General features: G+C 34.9%; 1 protein-coding gene across 1 annotated transcript; it reads left to right on the top strand.

The window, feature by feature from the left end:
* Nucleotides 1–6,953: 6,953 nt before the first annotated feature.
* LOC135599004 (pyrophosphate-energized vacuolar membrane proton pump-like) lies at nucleotides 6,954–11,431 on the top strand. The gene is made up of 8 exons (XM_065093623.1): nucleotides 6,954–7,297; nucleotides 8,340–8,914; nucleotides 9,165–9,544; nucleotides 9,630–9,716; nucleotides 9,795–10,125; nucleotides 10,370–10,780; nucleotides 10,864–10,923; nucleotides 11,060–11,431. Exons 1-8 carry the CDS (start codon nucleotides 7,048–7,050, stop codon nucleotides 11,264–11,266), a joined length of 2,301 nt encoding a protein of 766 aa, XP_064949695.1. The 5' UTR covers nucleotides 6,954–7,047; the 3' UTR covers nucleotides 11,267–11,431.
* Nucleotides 11,432–17,973: the final 6,542 nt, after the last annotated feature.

Below are 17,973 nucleotides of genomic sequence, written 5' to 3'. Positions count from 1 at the left end.
AAATAAATAAATAAAGATTAAGGTCTTACTTCTCCCTTCAATAAGATGATGCTCTCCCGTTGATAAACAACCAATGAAAAATAGGGGAGAGATATTGTCTTTAAATAGGAGAAGAGAAAGGACTCTTCCAAAGAAAATAAATATTAAAAAATAAATTTATTAATGTAATGTCTTAACTACCTGTCCATCCTGCAAGGGAAGCAAATTCCAACTATTTCATTAATATGGATCACAAATTGGACAATAAATTATATCAAATAAGGCAAACCCTATCTATACTAATTTTTATTTTTGAGAAAGAGTGGAGAAAAAATATTAAGAGGGTAGATACTTGACAAAGAATATTCAAAAAAATATTCTTGACAAAGAATATTAAGAGGGTAAATTTTTATTTTGATATTAAGAGGGTAAATTTTCAAAAAAATATTAAGAGGGTAAATTTTTATTTTTATATTCTTGATAAAGAATATTCAAAAAAATATTAAGAGGATCTTAAGAGGGTAGATTTTTATTTTGATATTCTTGACAAAGAATATTCAAAAAAATATTAAGAGGGTAGATACTTGACAAAGAATATTAAGAGGGTAAATTTTTATTTTGATAAAGACTAGAGGGTAGATACTTGACAAAGAATATTCAAAAAAATATTGAATCAATTAAATAAAATTAATATAAAAATTGATAAAGATAATAAAATGTTATGATCTATCATGCTCCTATAAGAGCTAAATAGAAATCTTAGTGAAAAGAACAAAATATAATATTTATGAAGAATGTTGAAAATTTTTTGTTATAATGTTAATGGCACTAAAAGAGGATGAATTAGTACAATAATATTTTATAATTGATTTTAAAATTCGATCGAAGAATTTATATGTTTAGAACTTGATTAATCAAGTTAAAATTACGAATAAAGAGAATGAAGTTAAGTCACAAGTAAAAAAAGATAAATAAATTTATAGTAGTTCGGTCTTTCTAACTTATGTCTACTCTAGATTTTTCTTTTCTCAATGTCACCAGCTTTCATTACCGATATTCTTTTTAACAAACAAAAATTAACTATCCTTGTTATAATTGACTTCTTTTGTAGACTTGGGATATAACCTTCATACTCTCATTTTTAGCCTTTCTTGATAAATTGACTTTGTTTTAACACATCATTCTTTCCTTCAATATATCACTAATTCTATCAATTTATTGATTTTTTCATAATATTTAATTTTTTGACATAATATCTAATTCTTCCTATATGATGCTCAAACTTATAACACAAAGTCGAATCTCTGGTATATCAATCAAACCTTTAGCTTGACGTACAAATTTTAACACAATGTCGAACTCTCCTTGACAATTGACCCTTTAGTAGTCCAATTTTATTTTTGAAGTATTTTCATATGTCACTTATCTCAAAAATATATTAATCCAATAAACTCGTTAATAGATTTCATCATTAAAATTTGATATTTAACCATTTCTCTCTTTTTTATAATGACAACTAATTGATGACGGAGTCTTAACAAACTCTCGTATCTATATCCCATATAAAAAAATGGTGAATTGAATTTAAAATAATAATATTTTAGTGTTAGTCTTAAATTCAAGTTAAAATAGTTTCATCATAAATTTTAGTGATATTCAATAATTATTATTATAAAAAATCATATGCATAATTTTAGTTAAAAAGCATTATAACACATCATCATAAGCTAAAAAGATCACACACTAAAAACATCATAATCTATTTTTTGCTATTTAACATTAAAAGGTAGGTATAGTTATTATTCCATTTATGTCATAAGAAAATTTTGGGAGAGTTAAATACCTCATCATTAAAAGTCATCAAGGTATAATTCAACTCACTTGATTCATCCAATATTGCTTTCCATGTTTTTCCTTTTTCTAATTAATGACTTCTTCTTTAATTATAGATATTTATTGTTTAAGTATCCTGATTTTTTACATTTATAACATATGACTGCATTTTTTTTTCTCATTTTTATTCTTTCCTTCTCTTCTTACTAGATTTTTCTTATTAACTTTTTAAATCATTTTATAAGAAGTGTCATGTCTTTATCATCATCGTGAGTTTTCGCTTGAGTAATCTTCTTTCGATTTGAGAGCAATATCATTTCTTTGAAAAGCTTTTATAAGTTGTCTTTATCATCATATTCTTTCCATGTCATTTCATAGGTCACTGAAGATTTTATAAGTTCTTTGAGAGGAAGATTGTTCAATTCTTTAGCTTTTGAATCATTGTTATGATCTCAATTCTTCAGAAAAGATATTAAAATATTACTTAATAATTCGACATCAGTATAATTTTTATTAAAAAAATTTAATCCATTGATAATACTCGTCAAACAAGTATACATGTCACTAGTAGATTCACTTATCTTTATTTTAAATAATTTATAACTATAAACTAAAAGATTAATATTTAATTCTTTTACTCTACTTGTATATTCATAACTTCAATATGTGTTATATATCATATGTAGTGTCACAAGTAGAAATATAAATAAATTTATTTTTATCTAAATTATAAAATAAAGTATTCATAACCTTTTAAATCATTCTACTCATCTATTGGTTTACAAGATTTTTAAAAATTAGACTTAACTATATTTTATAAATCATAATCCATATAAAATAAGAAAGATTCTCATTTTATTTTTCTAGTATGTCAATCAATTCTCTAATTTGATGTTTAATTTTTGATATAATAATTTTTCAACACAATATGTGATGCATCTACTTGATTATTGACTCTTTGGTGGTCTGATTTTATGATCGAAATAAATTTTTTTTATCACTTATCTCAAAAACATATTAATCTAATATACTCATTAATTGATTTTATTATTAAAATTTATGATTTAATAATTTTGATATCTTATAATATCTAAATAAATATTAAAATATAAAATTATAGGTGATGAGACTTTAATTACTGTGGGTGCAGGTTGAAAATGATAATATTTTTTATAAGAGTGAAACTCATTGTGTTAGGTTAAAATAAAACTCAGGTCTCTAAATGGTATTTAGTATTATAAATATAAAGAATAGGATCATATCAAATGTTATTGCCTCGTTAAAAAAATGAAAAAGAGAATGATGACGGCTCTATCAATAAAATATTTTTATAATTTTTATATATAATAATGTAATATTTTTAGAAAAAAATGATATTTAAAGTTTGCTTGATATTAAATGATATATTAGCTTGTAAATTGTAAGTTTGAATTTTGATAATGATTAAAGGAAGATCCTTTAAAATTAGATGAATCAAAAGTAGAGGTTAACTATGTATGTGATGTCTAATTCTTGACACTATAATTTTTTGACGCAATGTCGGAATCTCCTCCTAAACAATTGGCCCTTCGGTGGTGCGATTTTATCATCGAAGTATTTTCCTGTACTACTTATCTCAAAAATATATTAATCCAATAAACCCATCAATTGATTTTATCATCAAAATTTAGGATTCTATAATCTTTTTATTTTTTTATGATGATAGCTAATCGATAACGGAGTCTTAACGGGACTCCCATATCTATATGTCATATAAAAAATATGATGAATTTGAATTCAAAATAATAATCTTTTAACGCTAATCTTGAATTCCAATTGAAATAGTTTGATCATAAATTCTACTGATTTTCAATAATAATCATTACAAAAATTAGATGAATAATTTCAATTGAAATGTATTATAAGATGTCATCATATGTTAAAAACACTATAACATAATTTTTTCTATTCAACATCAAGAGATAAAGACAGGCATAGTTTCTATTCTCTCTCTTTATACGATAATAAATTTTTGAGAGAGTAAAATAGCTTATAGTTGAAAGTCATCAAAGCATAATTTGTCAATTCTTCTTTATTGATTTGTTTTTTCACTTTTGACTCACTTGATTCATTAAATATTGCTTTCTGTACTTTTTTTTTTCTTTCAAGTTGGGTTGATGACTTATTCAATTATAGACATTTATTTTATAAGTATCCCGATTTTTTACATTCATAGTATGATTGTATTCAATTATAGGCTCACTTTTATTCTTTCCTCTTCTTCTTACTAGATTTATTTTATTTTTTCATGAAATTTTTAAATCTTTTTACAAGAAATGTCATATATTTATCATCATCACTTGAGCTTTCGATCAAGTCATCTTTTTTGGATTTAAGAGCAATATCATTCATTTTCTTTGGAAGGCTTTTATCTTCTTGATAATGTATTTTATATCATTTCATATATCATTAAAGATCCTACAAATTCTTTGAGAGAAAGATTATTCAAGTTTTTAACTTTTGGATCGTCGTTTCTTCATAAGAGATGTTAAAATTTTGTTCAACAATTCAATATTAGTATAATTTTTATAATAATATAATTTTTTTAGAAAAAAATGATATTTATATTTTGTTTGATATTGAATGATATATCAACTTATAAGTTGAATTTTGATATTGATTTGATGGAGATCCTCTGAAGAATCAAAAGCGGAAGTTAACAATGCATCGGACAATAAAAAGAAAAAGAAATCGTGGGATGAACTCTTATAGTCATCTATCCTTGTTGAATCCAAGGTTATCATCACGGGACACTGTACTCAGTATCATGTTCAAGACTCGACAGAGAAAAAGATTAAGGTAAGATCTCAGTGTTTTCCCTTTTAAGACACTGTTAACAAAAACTTCCTACCTCCCATGATGATGAGTGATCGATCCTTTTTTTCCAATGTGTCGTACATCATCATGATTGCAAATAAAAAGAAGAAGAAAAAATAAGATCAGCTATCACAATCCGGATTTATAAAGACATCTAAACCGACCTATAATTCATCTTTGTTTTAGATCCAACCAAATCATCGCACTACGGAAATCTTATATTTTAATTATGCGGAAAACTTGGTTGGTGAACAATATATGATATGATTTGCACACACAATGGTACCAATGACTACTAGATTCGATGCTCTATTAACATAACGTCCTCCTTTATGTTGATAGCTACCTACCTCTAATTAATAACATTTGATGGATCCATTTGATCGATTTCCACCTTCATCGATTATATCAAACATCATGTCCAACACTAGAAAAAAAAGGTTATAGAACATTTTTATTAATCAAATGCAAACATTGACGTCTTCGTATCATCATCATTGTAATATATATTACTTTGTAATATATAGGGATATTAACAGATTTTTTTTGTAATTATTTTTTGTTTCTTAAACCAAAAATATATTCGAATTTGTTTCACTCGACGAGAACAGCTCGTTTATCCTCTATACTCGTATCAAAAATTCCTATAAAATATCCATCGAGTATTTTCTCATTCGTATCCCATTTTAATTTTTTTTAAAATAGTATTCTTTAATTTAAAAATATTTATTTTTTTAAATTTTAAATATTATTAAAAAATACTATAAAATAATTTTATATTATGTCTCTTTAATTACCATTACTCATAGATTGGTATAATATCATATTTTAAACTTATGGTTGGTTTGATTGGGATTGCGAGTCTATTTAAATGATTTATAATATACTTAAATATATTTTATAATATTTTTTATGATGATCAAAATGTTATAATAAAGTTAATTTTTTATTTTTATTTAGTGATATCATTCCTAAACTATTACAAATATCTATTTAAATCATAAAATTATTTATTAAATAAATTTTAAAGTATTTTGAATTTTATTTAACTCATTTACAGTGCTTTCGAGTATACTTTTATTTTTTTACTGTAGCAACCAAAACATTATGACAAACCAAAAATACTATAATAAGCTAAAAAAATACAACAGGAAATAAAAATAAAAATATTTGACAGGTAGCTTAAGTATTTTTTAAATCATGGGTACTATTTGAAAAATAAAATAAAATAAAATGTACCAATTGAAAAATACCTAAATATAATTTTATTTGAAGAAAGCGGCACATGACACAACCATCCGTGGTGTCTCCCAATACCATGGAGCTGCTACTATCCGTCTTCTTCACCGACAAAGGCACCGATGGGAAGCAATAACAAATGGTGTTCGTGTGACACATAATGATTAATTTATGCGTCATTAGTCTTAAGCAGCCAATGTGATCTGATTAGAATAACGGTGACACTGCGTCTCGGGTGTCATCAACTTAGTTTGCATGTTACTACCACCGACCGTCTGCCTCGCCGTCACCGACACTGTCACGGATATAATAATAATAATAATAATAATAAGGTACCCAAATTTTGATTACCCAATCAATGTATATGCAGCCACACTCAACTTAATTATAATTGCTGGAATAATAATAATTAAGCGCTTGATTTGAAAGAAATTTAATTCCAGAACAGAGATGAGATGATGATGATGATGATGATGATGATGATGACACAACAATTTGGTGGAGAACCGACAAGAGGTGATGGAGACTTAATGCAAGAACGACGAGAGAAACCTCCTCCTTCGTCCACCGGCTTACCCGCCGACGAGGAAAGCCCAACGGATGCCACGCTTTCCCATTACCCGAGACGCCAGCTGTGCTCTCGCAGACAACCTTTCTCACCTACCTCTCCGCACCCCAGGACGCACCCTTCCTCTCATCGGTGCGGGCCCCAAAACCTCGATCACGGCCATCTCCTTGGGTTTATGTCTCACCTGTTCTTGATTTTGCGGTAAAAAGATTCTTATTATTTTTTGGGCAAAGTTCCGCAAAGGGCGAACACGTCTTCACCACGTTTCCCTGCTTCGTCGTCCTCCTGGTTTCACGCGACACGGATGGTTTGATGCGGTCCCCACCGTCGAGACCGCTCTGCCTCCAATAAGAAGGCAGGTGGGTTTGCGTAACAGACTGAGAGTTGTTCCTTTCAGTAAAATGATCCGCCAGAACACCCATACTAAAGTGATCCCAATCCCTCCGCTCTCTCCTTGGGCTTCCGTATATAATGCACTCAAACCCCGGCCGTCTCCGAGTAGCATGCGAAGAGAGGGAGGTCGGAACCCCCCGAAACCTTCACGCGCGATCTGCTAGGCACAAGATCCGGCAATGGCGGTGGCATTCCTCTCCGATCTCCTCACCGAGGTCCTGATCCCGGTGGCGGCCGTCGTCGGGATCGTGTTCGCCCTGGTGCAGTGGCTCCTGGTCTCGAAGGTGAAGCTCTCGCCGGAGGGGGAGTCCTCCGGAACGGGCAACGGCAAGAACGGATATTCCGATTACTTGATAGAGGAGGAGGAGGGGCTTAACGATCACAACGTGGTCGTCAAGTGTGCCGAGATCCAGAGCGCCATTTCGGAAGGTGAGAGCAATTATTAGACATCATGCCTTGTTGTCGTATGTTTGGAGGGTATCTGCCGGGTTTACTGTTTGAATCTTCGCGATTGTTGTGGAGTTTACTGTGCGGAAGGAATCTTGGTTGCAACATTATCGTTCGTTTCTTCGAGCTACGAATGATCTGCTTTTCGAAGTAAACTCGATGAACGAGTTTGGGTTCTTAGGCTGTCCACTGTTCCTTTCGGATTTTGGTTTACGAGTCCCCTTTCAAAAAACCCAAGAAAAACCTGAATCAAAACTTTTGATTTGCTCGGGGTTTACAACATTTATTTTTCTCTTCTTTATTAGCCTCAAACTTGCATGTCATGTGCTGTCAATTTTTCTCTTCTTTACATGTGAGCTTATGAATGTATTAGCACTGACTTCAAGACCATATTTTCCTTTTTTTTTTATGTATTTTAACTGAGTCGTACATTGCGTAATTTATCTCGTGCACTAATGGGGGTTTCTACGATTACAAGGATCTTGCACGATTCGCTGGTACTCTGCCTGTAAGTGGCGGGTTTCTACGATTACAGACAAATCGGTCTACGATACAAGTTTTGAGATCATGTCATGTAGCTTGGTCAACGAAAACGGAAAATGGTTGAAACTGATTGAGAATTTATATCCCAACTTAAAATGTTATCTTTCATGTGTCCATTTATCTCTCAATTTGAGTACTAGTCAACTTTTTATGACATGGCATTCAATTCGATTGTTTTCTTTTCTAAAAAGGCAATTCTAAGAGCGGCAATCTGTAAAGCTACAAAAAGTTCATCTTTAATTAGGTGCTGAAATTGTGTGTGTGTCTAGATCTGCCAATATTTATTTTTAGCTTAGATCCAAAAGATCATTTATTTTTAGCTTTGTTCCAAAAACACTTTCGAGCTTGATAAATTTTTTTGCTTATCTCATTGTTGGTTCCTAACCAGGATGATTTACTAAATTAATATAATGACGTGATTTTTTGTGAATTGGTTTATGTGGCATGGCATCTAACATGAGGTTGCTGTGCATTTGAACAGGAGCTACTTCTTTCCTCTTCACAGAATACCAGTATGTTGGAATCTTTATGGCTGTTTTTGCAGTCCTGATCTTCCTCTTCCTTGGCTCCGTTGAGGGCTTTAGCACCAAGAACCAACCCTGCACTTACAACAAGGACAAGACTTGCAAACCTGCCCTTGCCAATGCCATTTTCAGCACCTTGTCTTTTTTGCTTGGTGCTTTCACCTCTGTTGTTTCTGGTTTTCTTGGGATGAAGATTGCAACATATGCCAACGCCAGGACAACTTTGGAGGCAAGAAAGGGTGTTGGAAAGGCTTTCATCACTGCATTCCGATCGGGTGCAGTGATGGGCTTTTTACTTGCTGCTAATGGGCTTCTGGTGCTTTACATTTCCATAAACCTATTCAAGTTGTATTATGGCGAAGACTGGGAAGGTCTTTTCGAGGCTATTACTGGTTATGGCCTTGGTGGTTCTTCCATGGCTCTCTTTGGGAGGGTTGGCGGAGGTATCTACACCAAAGCTGCTGATGTTGGGGCTGATCTTGTTGGAAAGGTTGAGAGGAACATCCCTGAGGATGACCCTAGGAATCCAGCCGTAAGAATCTAGTCTAAAAACTTTCGTTTTGTGTTCTCATTTTTATGGTATCTTAGTTTATCATAGTGCATGCCCTACAACTGTTATATTTGTTCTTGGACAAGTTAAAAGGTCTCGTTTTATTATTTCATTTATGTGCTTCCTTTCTTGTATCCACGCAAGTACCGGACAGATGTCGTGCTCCTTGTTCAAGACATTATAGCTTTGCGAATTGCAACCATCATATTTGTTTCCTAATTTATGTTGACAGGTAATCGCTGATAATGTTGGTGACAATGTTGGGGATATTGCTGGAATGGGATCTGATCTCTTTGGTTCATATGCTGAATCTTCATGTGCTGCCCTTGTTGTTGCTTCAATATCTTCTTTTGGAATTAACCACGAGCTGACTGCAATGTTGTATCCGCTACTGATCAGTTCCATGGGCATTATTGTTTGTCTGGTCACCACTCTTTTTGCTACCGACTTTTTTGAGATAAAAGCGGTGAAGGAGATTGAACCTGCACTAAAGTGGCAGCTTATAATCTCCACTGTTCTCATGACCGTGGGTATTGCAATCGTCACTTGGGTAGCACTCCCGTCCAGCTTTACAATCTTCAATTTTGGTGTCCAGAAGACTGTCAAAAACTGGTAAGCTACCTTTCACTTCCCACTTCGGTTATTCACAAGTTTATGAAGATTAGGCGTGTCTTAATTTTATGAGCTGAACCGGTAGGGAGTTGTTCTTCTGTGTGGCGATCGGTTTGTGGGCTGGTCTGGTGATAGGATTTGTCACAGAATATTATACGAGCAATGCGTACAGGTATTGAATGAATCTTGTTGTATCGACTCTTCCCGGTTGGTTACTTTTTTCCTTCTTACAATCTACCTTGCTCTACAGCCCTGTGCAAGATGTCGCCGATTCCTGTAGAACTGGTGCTGCTACCAATGTTATCTTTGGGCTCGCTTTGGGATACAAATCCGTCATCATTCCTATATTTGCTATCGCCGTCAGCATTTTTGTTAGCTTTAGTTTTGCCGCGATGTATGGTATTGCAGTTGCTGCTCTTGGAATGTTGAGTACCATTGCTACTGGACTTGCCATCGATGCCTACGGGCCTATCAGTGATAATGCTGGAGGTATCGCAGAGATGGCTGGCATGAGCCATAGGATCCGGGAAAGAACTGATGCTCTGGATGCTGCAGGCAACACCACTGCTGCAATTGGGAAGGTAAATAATCGATTAGTACATTTCACATCCTGTTATTCTATCATGGTTCTGCATTGTCGAATAACTTGATAGCTATGTTGATGTTGACTGGATTCTTCAGATGTTAAATTTAGGTTTCTGATGTGTGTTTGATACTTAAGTAGTTTAGTCTGCAGAAAGTGGTCTTGGCTTCCAAATTTTCTTTTCTTCTCTTCTACCCTGCCGTCATGTTAATACACTTCATTCCCGTTCTTCTATCTCTTAGGGTTTTGCTATCGGTTCAGCTGCCTTGGTGTCCCTTGCACTTTTTGGTGCCTTTGTTAGTCGAGCTACGATCTCGACCGTAGACGTTCTGACACCCAAGGTTTTCATTGGGCTGCTTATTGGTGCTATGCTTCCTTACTGGTTCTCGGCTATGACCATGAAGAGCGTTGGTAGTGCAGCTCTTAAGATGGTTGAAGAAGTCCGCAGGCAGTTCAACAACATTCCTGGTATCATGGAGGGAAGTGCTAAACCAGACTATGCAACCTGCGTCAAGATCTCAACCGATGCTTCCATCAAGGAGATGATTCCTCCTGGTGCTTTGGTCATGCTTACTCCACTCGTTGTTGGGACCCTTTTTGGCGTTGAAACGCTCTCGGGAGTCCTTGCGGGCTCTCTAGTTTCTGGAGTCCAGGTCAGTAGAGATCTCTCTTAGTATCATTACCATCCTTGCTTCATACGTGCATTTAGTGTGAACTCGTAGCATATATTGGACAGATTGCCATCTCTGCGTCGAATACTGGTGGTGCATGGGACAATGCAAAGAAGTATATTGAGGTAAATCTTATTTATATATATATATATATATATATGCCTTCAACTTTTGCATTGATTGAGAACAATTCAAGCTTTGATTTCTTCGACTTGAAAAATGAGATCTCACTATCCGTGAAAACTATTCTGTCTTGATCAGGCTGGAGCTTCAGAGCATGCCAGGTCTCTTGGCCCAAAGGGATCAGATGCCCACAAGGCTGCGGTGATTGGCGACACCATCGGAGACCCACTCAAAGACACATCTGGACCATCTCTCAACATCCTCATCAAGCTCATGGCAGTTGAATCACTTGTGTTTGCTCCATTCTTTGCCACTCATGGAGGGATCCTCTTCAAGTACCTTTAAGATTGCCAAGAAAGAAAACATGTATCGTCCAAAGTCCTTGAGAAACTGCACCTCTCTTCTTCGTTCCGATCTTTTTTTCCCATGCTTTATTTATGCTTCATTTCTGGTTCTGAATTTTAGCTGTATCATGTTGAATTCTCAATACCTTTCGAAATAGAGCATTCAGATCGTCTGTTGGCAATGACTATTATTGGATATAAAAAAAAGGAAAAGAAAAATCTGGTTGGATGTTGTGTGCAATAAGGTGCTGCCAGAAAATTATTCGTGGGCGACTTTAAATCAATCACTCGTGTGATTAAGAATGCTAAGATCACTATGTTCTAGACACAGCTTCTTCAGGAAAATATACGGGTATAGATAAACAAGATTTAAAGGCCTACGATCTGCTGACCAGTGGGGAAGACAGATTTGCCTCCCTCCTGTTAATAGTGATAACAGTTAAGATCTCCGATCTACTCTCTTCTCTTCGAACATGTATAAATAGGGAGTATTGTATTGTTTCTACTCAATACATTCTTTTCCTTTGTATTTTATTTTTATCATGGTATGCCATTCCTGTCTTAGGAAGGCTCTATTATCCTCTCTTCTAACATGTATAAATAGGGAGTATTGTATTGTCTCAACTCAATGCATTCTTCTCCTTTGTATTTTATTTCTATCATGGTATTAGAGTCATTCCTGTCTTAGGAAGGCTCTACTCTCCCTTCCGCAGCCTGTTCTCATCGGAGTTAGGCCTGTCTTCTACACCTGATCTCCGACGATTTCCATCACCATGAACCTAGTTGTCGTATCTTTCTGCCGCTGCATCTTGTCGCCAAACACCTACGCTGCACTGCAACAGCCCCCTAGGCGTGACCTCTACCTCCGGCGACTGCAACGATATTAATCCTGTTGCCATCATTTTCTTCCACTACCACTCTCGCTACTTCAGATTATATCCTTCACCACCGCAAGAGCACATCAGCGCCCCCACCTTCTTCCTGCAGAGGCAGAGAAGTTCTCAAAGAACCTTCTCCCTCGATCTCACTCGCGGTAGCGTAGAAATCTGTCGGCAGAAAACCATTATCAATCGGTCGCTCTACGCCTGCAGCATCGTCGGCTTCTCCCAAAGTGGGACTACGCCCGTAGCATCGCTGGCTTCTTCCAAAACTGCAAGTTGCAGCACCTGCAAGCTACAGCACGTGACGGTGGTGCCACTGCTGCTGCAGTCGTTGTTGCTTGCGGCAGCATCAACAACTACAACTGCATCGTGAATAGTGGCAGCATGGATCTCATTGCTTGTTTGTCATTAATGCCTCGGTGAAGACTTGTCAAGGTGCAACAGACATTTTGCTTAGAAAGTTGGCAAGTGATCAGCACGTTGCAGACTTCCACTTTTTCCACTTTAACGTTCCAATTAGTATTCTCGTAGGAAATCATAGTACCTTTTTCTCTACATACCTTATTTCTATCAATGCTATCACTCTTATTCCCTTTAAATTATCCAACGGTGGCAACTACGCATCATGGTGAGCTCAATTCTCTAATATACTATTTGATTATAATCTTCTAGGATTTGTCAATGGCTCTCTTCATTGTCCACCGACGATGCTCAACATCCCAGGCACATCCAGTCTAGTACCAAATCTGGGCCATAAACTATGGTTACGCTAGGATCGTCTCATCCTTCAAGCAATTCAAGCCTCGGTCACTGGTTCCCTCGCCCCACTCATTTCTTCATGTGACACTATTGTCGAAGCTTGGTGCAAGTTGCAAACTGTTGAATCTCGTATTTTGATGATGAAACCAATTGATAATTATGTTTATGTTTAACTGCATTTTGAGTGATGCAGGTCTACTCGATCAGGATTAGATAATTAAGGCAGGAGGAATTAACGTTGCGTCGGAGGAGATCACATTAGGATATTAGATGGCAGAAGGCTTCGGACGTCGGGCATCGGGCCAAGAGCGGAATTGCGCCAAGGATATCGACGTTGCGGAGGTCAATCGCTGATTGGGCAACAAGCCGCAAGAGAGGACGATGCGCCGAAGAATCGGACGAAGCGCCAACCAATGACGTGCCGGGCAACAGAATGTCAATTCGCTTTATAATAATTGTCTAGATCGGAGTAGAGTTTTTAGTTTGTGTGTGCAGGATTAACTACGATAACGATGAAGACATAAAGCGAAACAAAGTACTGGAGTCAAGCGCGAAGGATTCATTGCGAGTTCGAGAGTTCGACGGAAGTCCGAAGGTTCGTCGGGAATGCTACCGGAACTAGCCGAGAATGAGTAGGGAGCTTGCCGAAGGGTTTTTCGGAAGCTCGCCGGAAGGTTCGTTGGAAGTTCATGGAGCTCGCCGAGAAAGATCGGAGCTTGCCGAAGAAGCTCGTTGGAACTCGTCAAGATCAAATCGTGAAGTCTAGGAGCTTGCCGGGAGTCCATAGAATGGTTTCCGAGAGTTTATCGGAAAACCGTCGGAAGTTTGCCGGAAGAAGTCTTGACTTACGGACTTTGTAGTAGCTTAGAAAATATCTTTAAATTCGTAGTTAGCACGTTAATTAGGGTTAGGATTAGGTGTTAATCCTATAACCCAAGTAGGGGCCAATTGGGCCCGAGTTCGGACTGGTTTGGGCCAAGTTTAGAGCCCAACCAGTGAGCTGATTTGGCCTAGGCGGTGGCACCGCCCAGCACCCGAGAGCTGGGCGGTGACACCTCCTGGGCTGGGCGGTTGCACCGCCCAGCACCCGAGCGCTGGGCGGTGGCACCGCCAGCATCGAGAACATAAGAGAATTCAAATTTTTGGAGCCCAAATTTGAATCCTCTTGAGGCCTATAAATACCCCTCAAGTCTCAGCTGAGTATATAACTTTTTGAGCAGCAAGTGATTGAGAGAAAAGTCTTAGAAGAGTCTTTGCTAGTCTTGTTTTCAATTTGCTAGTGTTCACCTCCTTCTTTCTTGCTGAAAATCTGTAAGAGAGTGAACCGCTTGTAAAAGTTATAAAAGGGGTATTTACCCTTCCCTTTCAAGAGATTTGCTAGTGGAAGGTGGGAGCCTCATCGAAGAAGGGCCTCGCAAGTGGATGTAGGTCATTTGACCGAACCACTGTAAAATCGGCGTAATCTCTGGTTTGCATTCATTTATATTACTGCAAACCATTTGCACTTTAATGCTATACTGCTTTGTCTCCGTCTTACTTATCTCTTCAAGTTAAAACGCAATCGAAACGTTTTTAAACGAAAACGTTGCTTTTATCGTACGAAGTTTCCGAAAAGTGTTTAAATCGTGAAAAGTTTATCGCACTTCACCGCTGCACTAATTCACCCCCCCCTCTTAGTGCTGCTCCGATCCTAACAATTGGTATCAGAGCCACATTGTTCTACCTTGGTTTAACACCCAAATAGAAATGGCACTTTACGGCTTTCAAGAGGGTCACTCTCTCATTTGTCCTCCCTTTTTCAATGGGACGGACTACACTTATTGGAAAACTCGAATGAGAGTTTTCTTACTTTCTTTGGATTTGAATTTATGGCACATAGTCGAAAAGAGATTTGAAATGTCTTCTCTTCCAATGAACCATTGGAATGATTTGGAGAAGAAGATGTTTTCTTTAAACGCAAAGGCTATGGATGCCTTATTTTGCGCTTTGGACAAAAATGAGTTCAATCGGGTTTCTTTGTGCGAAACGGCTTTCGACATATGGCACACTCTTGAAATCACACACGAAGGCACTTCTAGAGTCAAAGATTCGAAAATCAACATTTTAATGCATGATTTCGAGCTTTTTCGAATGAAGCCGAGCGAAACCATTATTGACATGTACACCCGTTTTACGGATGTCGTCAATGGTTTACAAGCTCTTGGCAAATGTTTCTCGAATTTTGAACTTGTTAGTAAAGTTTTACGATCACTTTCTAAAGCTTGGGAATCAAAAGTAACGGCAATACAAGAAACAAAAGATTTAAATATTTTTCCACTTGAAGAACTTATCGGCTCATTGATGACATATGAAATGGTGCGCAATGCACATGATGAACACAATCAACACTTGAACTACCTTCCAAAGAATAGGAAGGATTTGGAACTCCGGACAAATGAATACCACTTGAGCGATGACTCAAGTGATGAGGACAATGATGAACTTGAATTTCGGGCACCAAATCTTAATATTAAACAAAAATCTAAAATAAACAATGAACTTGAACGGAGGAAGAGGCCAAAGAAGAGGAAGGCAACCAAGGATGAATCAAAAACTTCTAAAGGTGAAACGGCGAATTGGGCTTTGACGGGCTTCGACTACAAGGTAAGTAACTCAACTCTCTTGAATTATTTTGAAATTACTTGATGTTTTCCATGATGCATTTTCTCTTTTCTTTTGAATAATTATTTTTCTTGAAAATTGTATGTTTTATGTTAATAGAATAAAATGTTAGATTTAAATAATCATATATATGTGCTTGAGAAGCAAGAATGTGTATTTTGATGATTTCCATATTAACCTTCAATGATGATGCATGGTTTTTATATGGAAGGCTTGATGATTTTTTTTTAAACCTTGTCTTTGGTTTTCAAACATGATGTATGTTTTTGACATAAGAACAAAACTTGAGCATGCTAATATAAAGTCAATCACATAAATTAAAACTAACGAAGTTTTAGTTATCTATAAGAATCATTCAAAATTATGTTCAATGAAACCATTGCATAATGATGTAATGAAAATATTAAACATTTTGAAACCATGTTTTAGTGTCATGCATAATGATCATGCTTAATAAATTTCGAAATTATGCATATGAATCCTGTGATTTATGGATTATTGATTTTTACCATAATGAAAGTGCCTTATTAATCTTTGTTGTAATAAATCTTACACTTTCGGTTTTAAACATTATACATGTTTTTATTTGGTATAAGTGAAATAAAATCATATGAATTGAAACAACTAAAAAGAGGAAAATATTTTTTCCTTGAAAAATTATTTTTCTCTATCCTATTGATCTTGATATTTATTATGATAAATCTATGTATACCATTTTGAATCTCTTGAAAGTAATATTGATATTTTGATGATTTTGATAATTTAAATTTGAAATGAGTTTTATCAAAATCATGATATTGATTTCTTGGAATAACATGAGATTACCTTTTATGATCATTTTGATTCATGGAATTTTGGATTCATGACTTGGTCTTACATTTGTTTATGAGATGGTTGAAATCTTTGTACGTTTGAATTCTTCCCTTCTCCTTTCAATTTATGCATGTTATATGTTAAAGATTTAAAACCATGTTTTGGTATCATGCATATCTAAGAAATATTGATGTGACAAATTGAATAAGTTAAAAATGAATGATGATTTTTCTCTTGAATATTACTTGTGATATTTTTTATATAAATCATCATTTTGATTTCTCGACATTCGATACATGAGATTTTATTATAAATCAAAATTTCTCATTAATTGATCTTCTACGATTTTACTTGCTATTCTCTTGAGAGGAGATTTTCTAAATGAATCATGATTTTTCCTTGTGAGTTCTTGGAGTTATTACTTGATTTTTCTTTTAAAACAAGATCTCTTCTTTGTACTCCTATGATTTTTCTTGATATTTCATTTAAAGAATATATTTGCTATATGAATCATGTCTTTTGGTATTCAAATGATTTTATCCTTCATGACATGATTTCTTTGTATTTATGGCTTGCATGGCTTGAAATGTTTTGGTATAATGCATGCAATGATGAAATATTCATAAAGTTAAAATGATGTATGCAATACTTATGATAATAATGTACATGATGTATTTATTGCATATGATGTGTATCATGAATGCTTTAAATGATGAATGTTTGGTATCATGATCAACATGTTGATAAATGCTTAAAAATTTTAATGTTTGACAATCATGTATGATATGCTTATTAATGATGATTGATTTATTTTTCGGTATCGTGCATGAAAAATAAGGTTATTGAAATTGTGTATGTTTTAATTTGAATATATAATGATGCACAAATAAGAATGATACTTACCTTTGTCATAATATGAAAATTGATACAAGGGTCTTCCCTTCTTTTTGACAATGACAAAGAGGGAGCAAGAATTTCTAGCGTGGACATCATGAAAAGAGGCAAACTAACTAGTTTGCACAATTCAAGATGAAAGCAAAAATTACACTTCTCAAAAGAGAAGATGCAAATGTAACATTTGCCAAATTGTTTGCTTGCCTCGTGTAAAACATTATCTCTTGCTAGTTTTTGCTAGCTTGTATGTTGCAAAACTTGATCATTTTTTCAAACATTTTGCTAGCTTACACTTTGCAAAGAAAGCAAAAATGACACTTCTAGAAGAAAGAGCTTGTTATTTTGAACATCACAAGCTTGCTTATCTTAAGAAACAAAAATTACAAAAGTGTTATCTTGCCTATCTCAAGAAGCAAAACTTGCAACTTGCACATTGCAATAGGAAACAAGAATTATGAGCTTACACAAGAAAGCTATCTTGCATTTGCTTTCGAAATTTTTGCTAGCTTGTATATTGTGAAACTTACATATCATAAAAATTGCTAGCTTGTAGTCTAAAGAGAAGCAAAAAGTTGCTATCTCAAAAGAAGCAAATGTGCTATCTTGCCTATCTTAAGAGGCAAAAATGCTAACTTGCACATCTAGCAAAACTTGACAAATTTGCATATTTCAAGAAGCAAGAGTTGCTTTCTTGAACATA

Source organism: Musa acuminata, chromosome BXJ2-1 (genome assembly GCF_036884655.1).
Source record: "Musa acuminata AAA Group cultivar baxijiao chromosome BXJ2-1, Cavendish_Baxijiao_AAA, whole genome shotgun sequence".
Taxonomy (NCBI): domain Eukaryota; kingdom Viridiplantae; phylum Streptophyta; class Magnoliopsida; order Zingiberales; family Musaceae; genus Musa; species Musa acuminata.
This window is presented reverse-complemented; position numbering and strand designations above follow the sequence as displayed.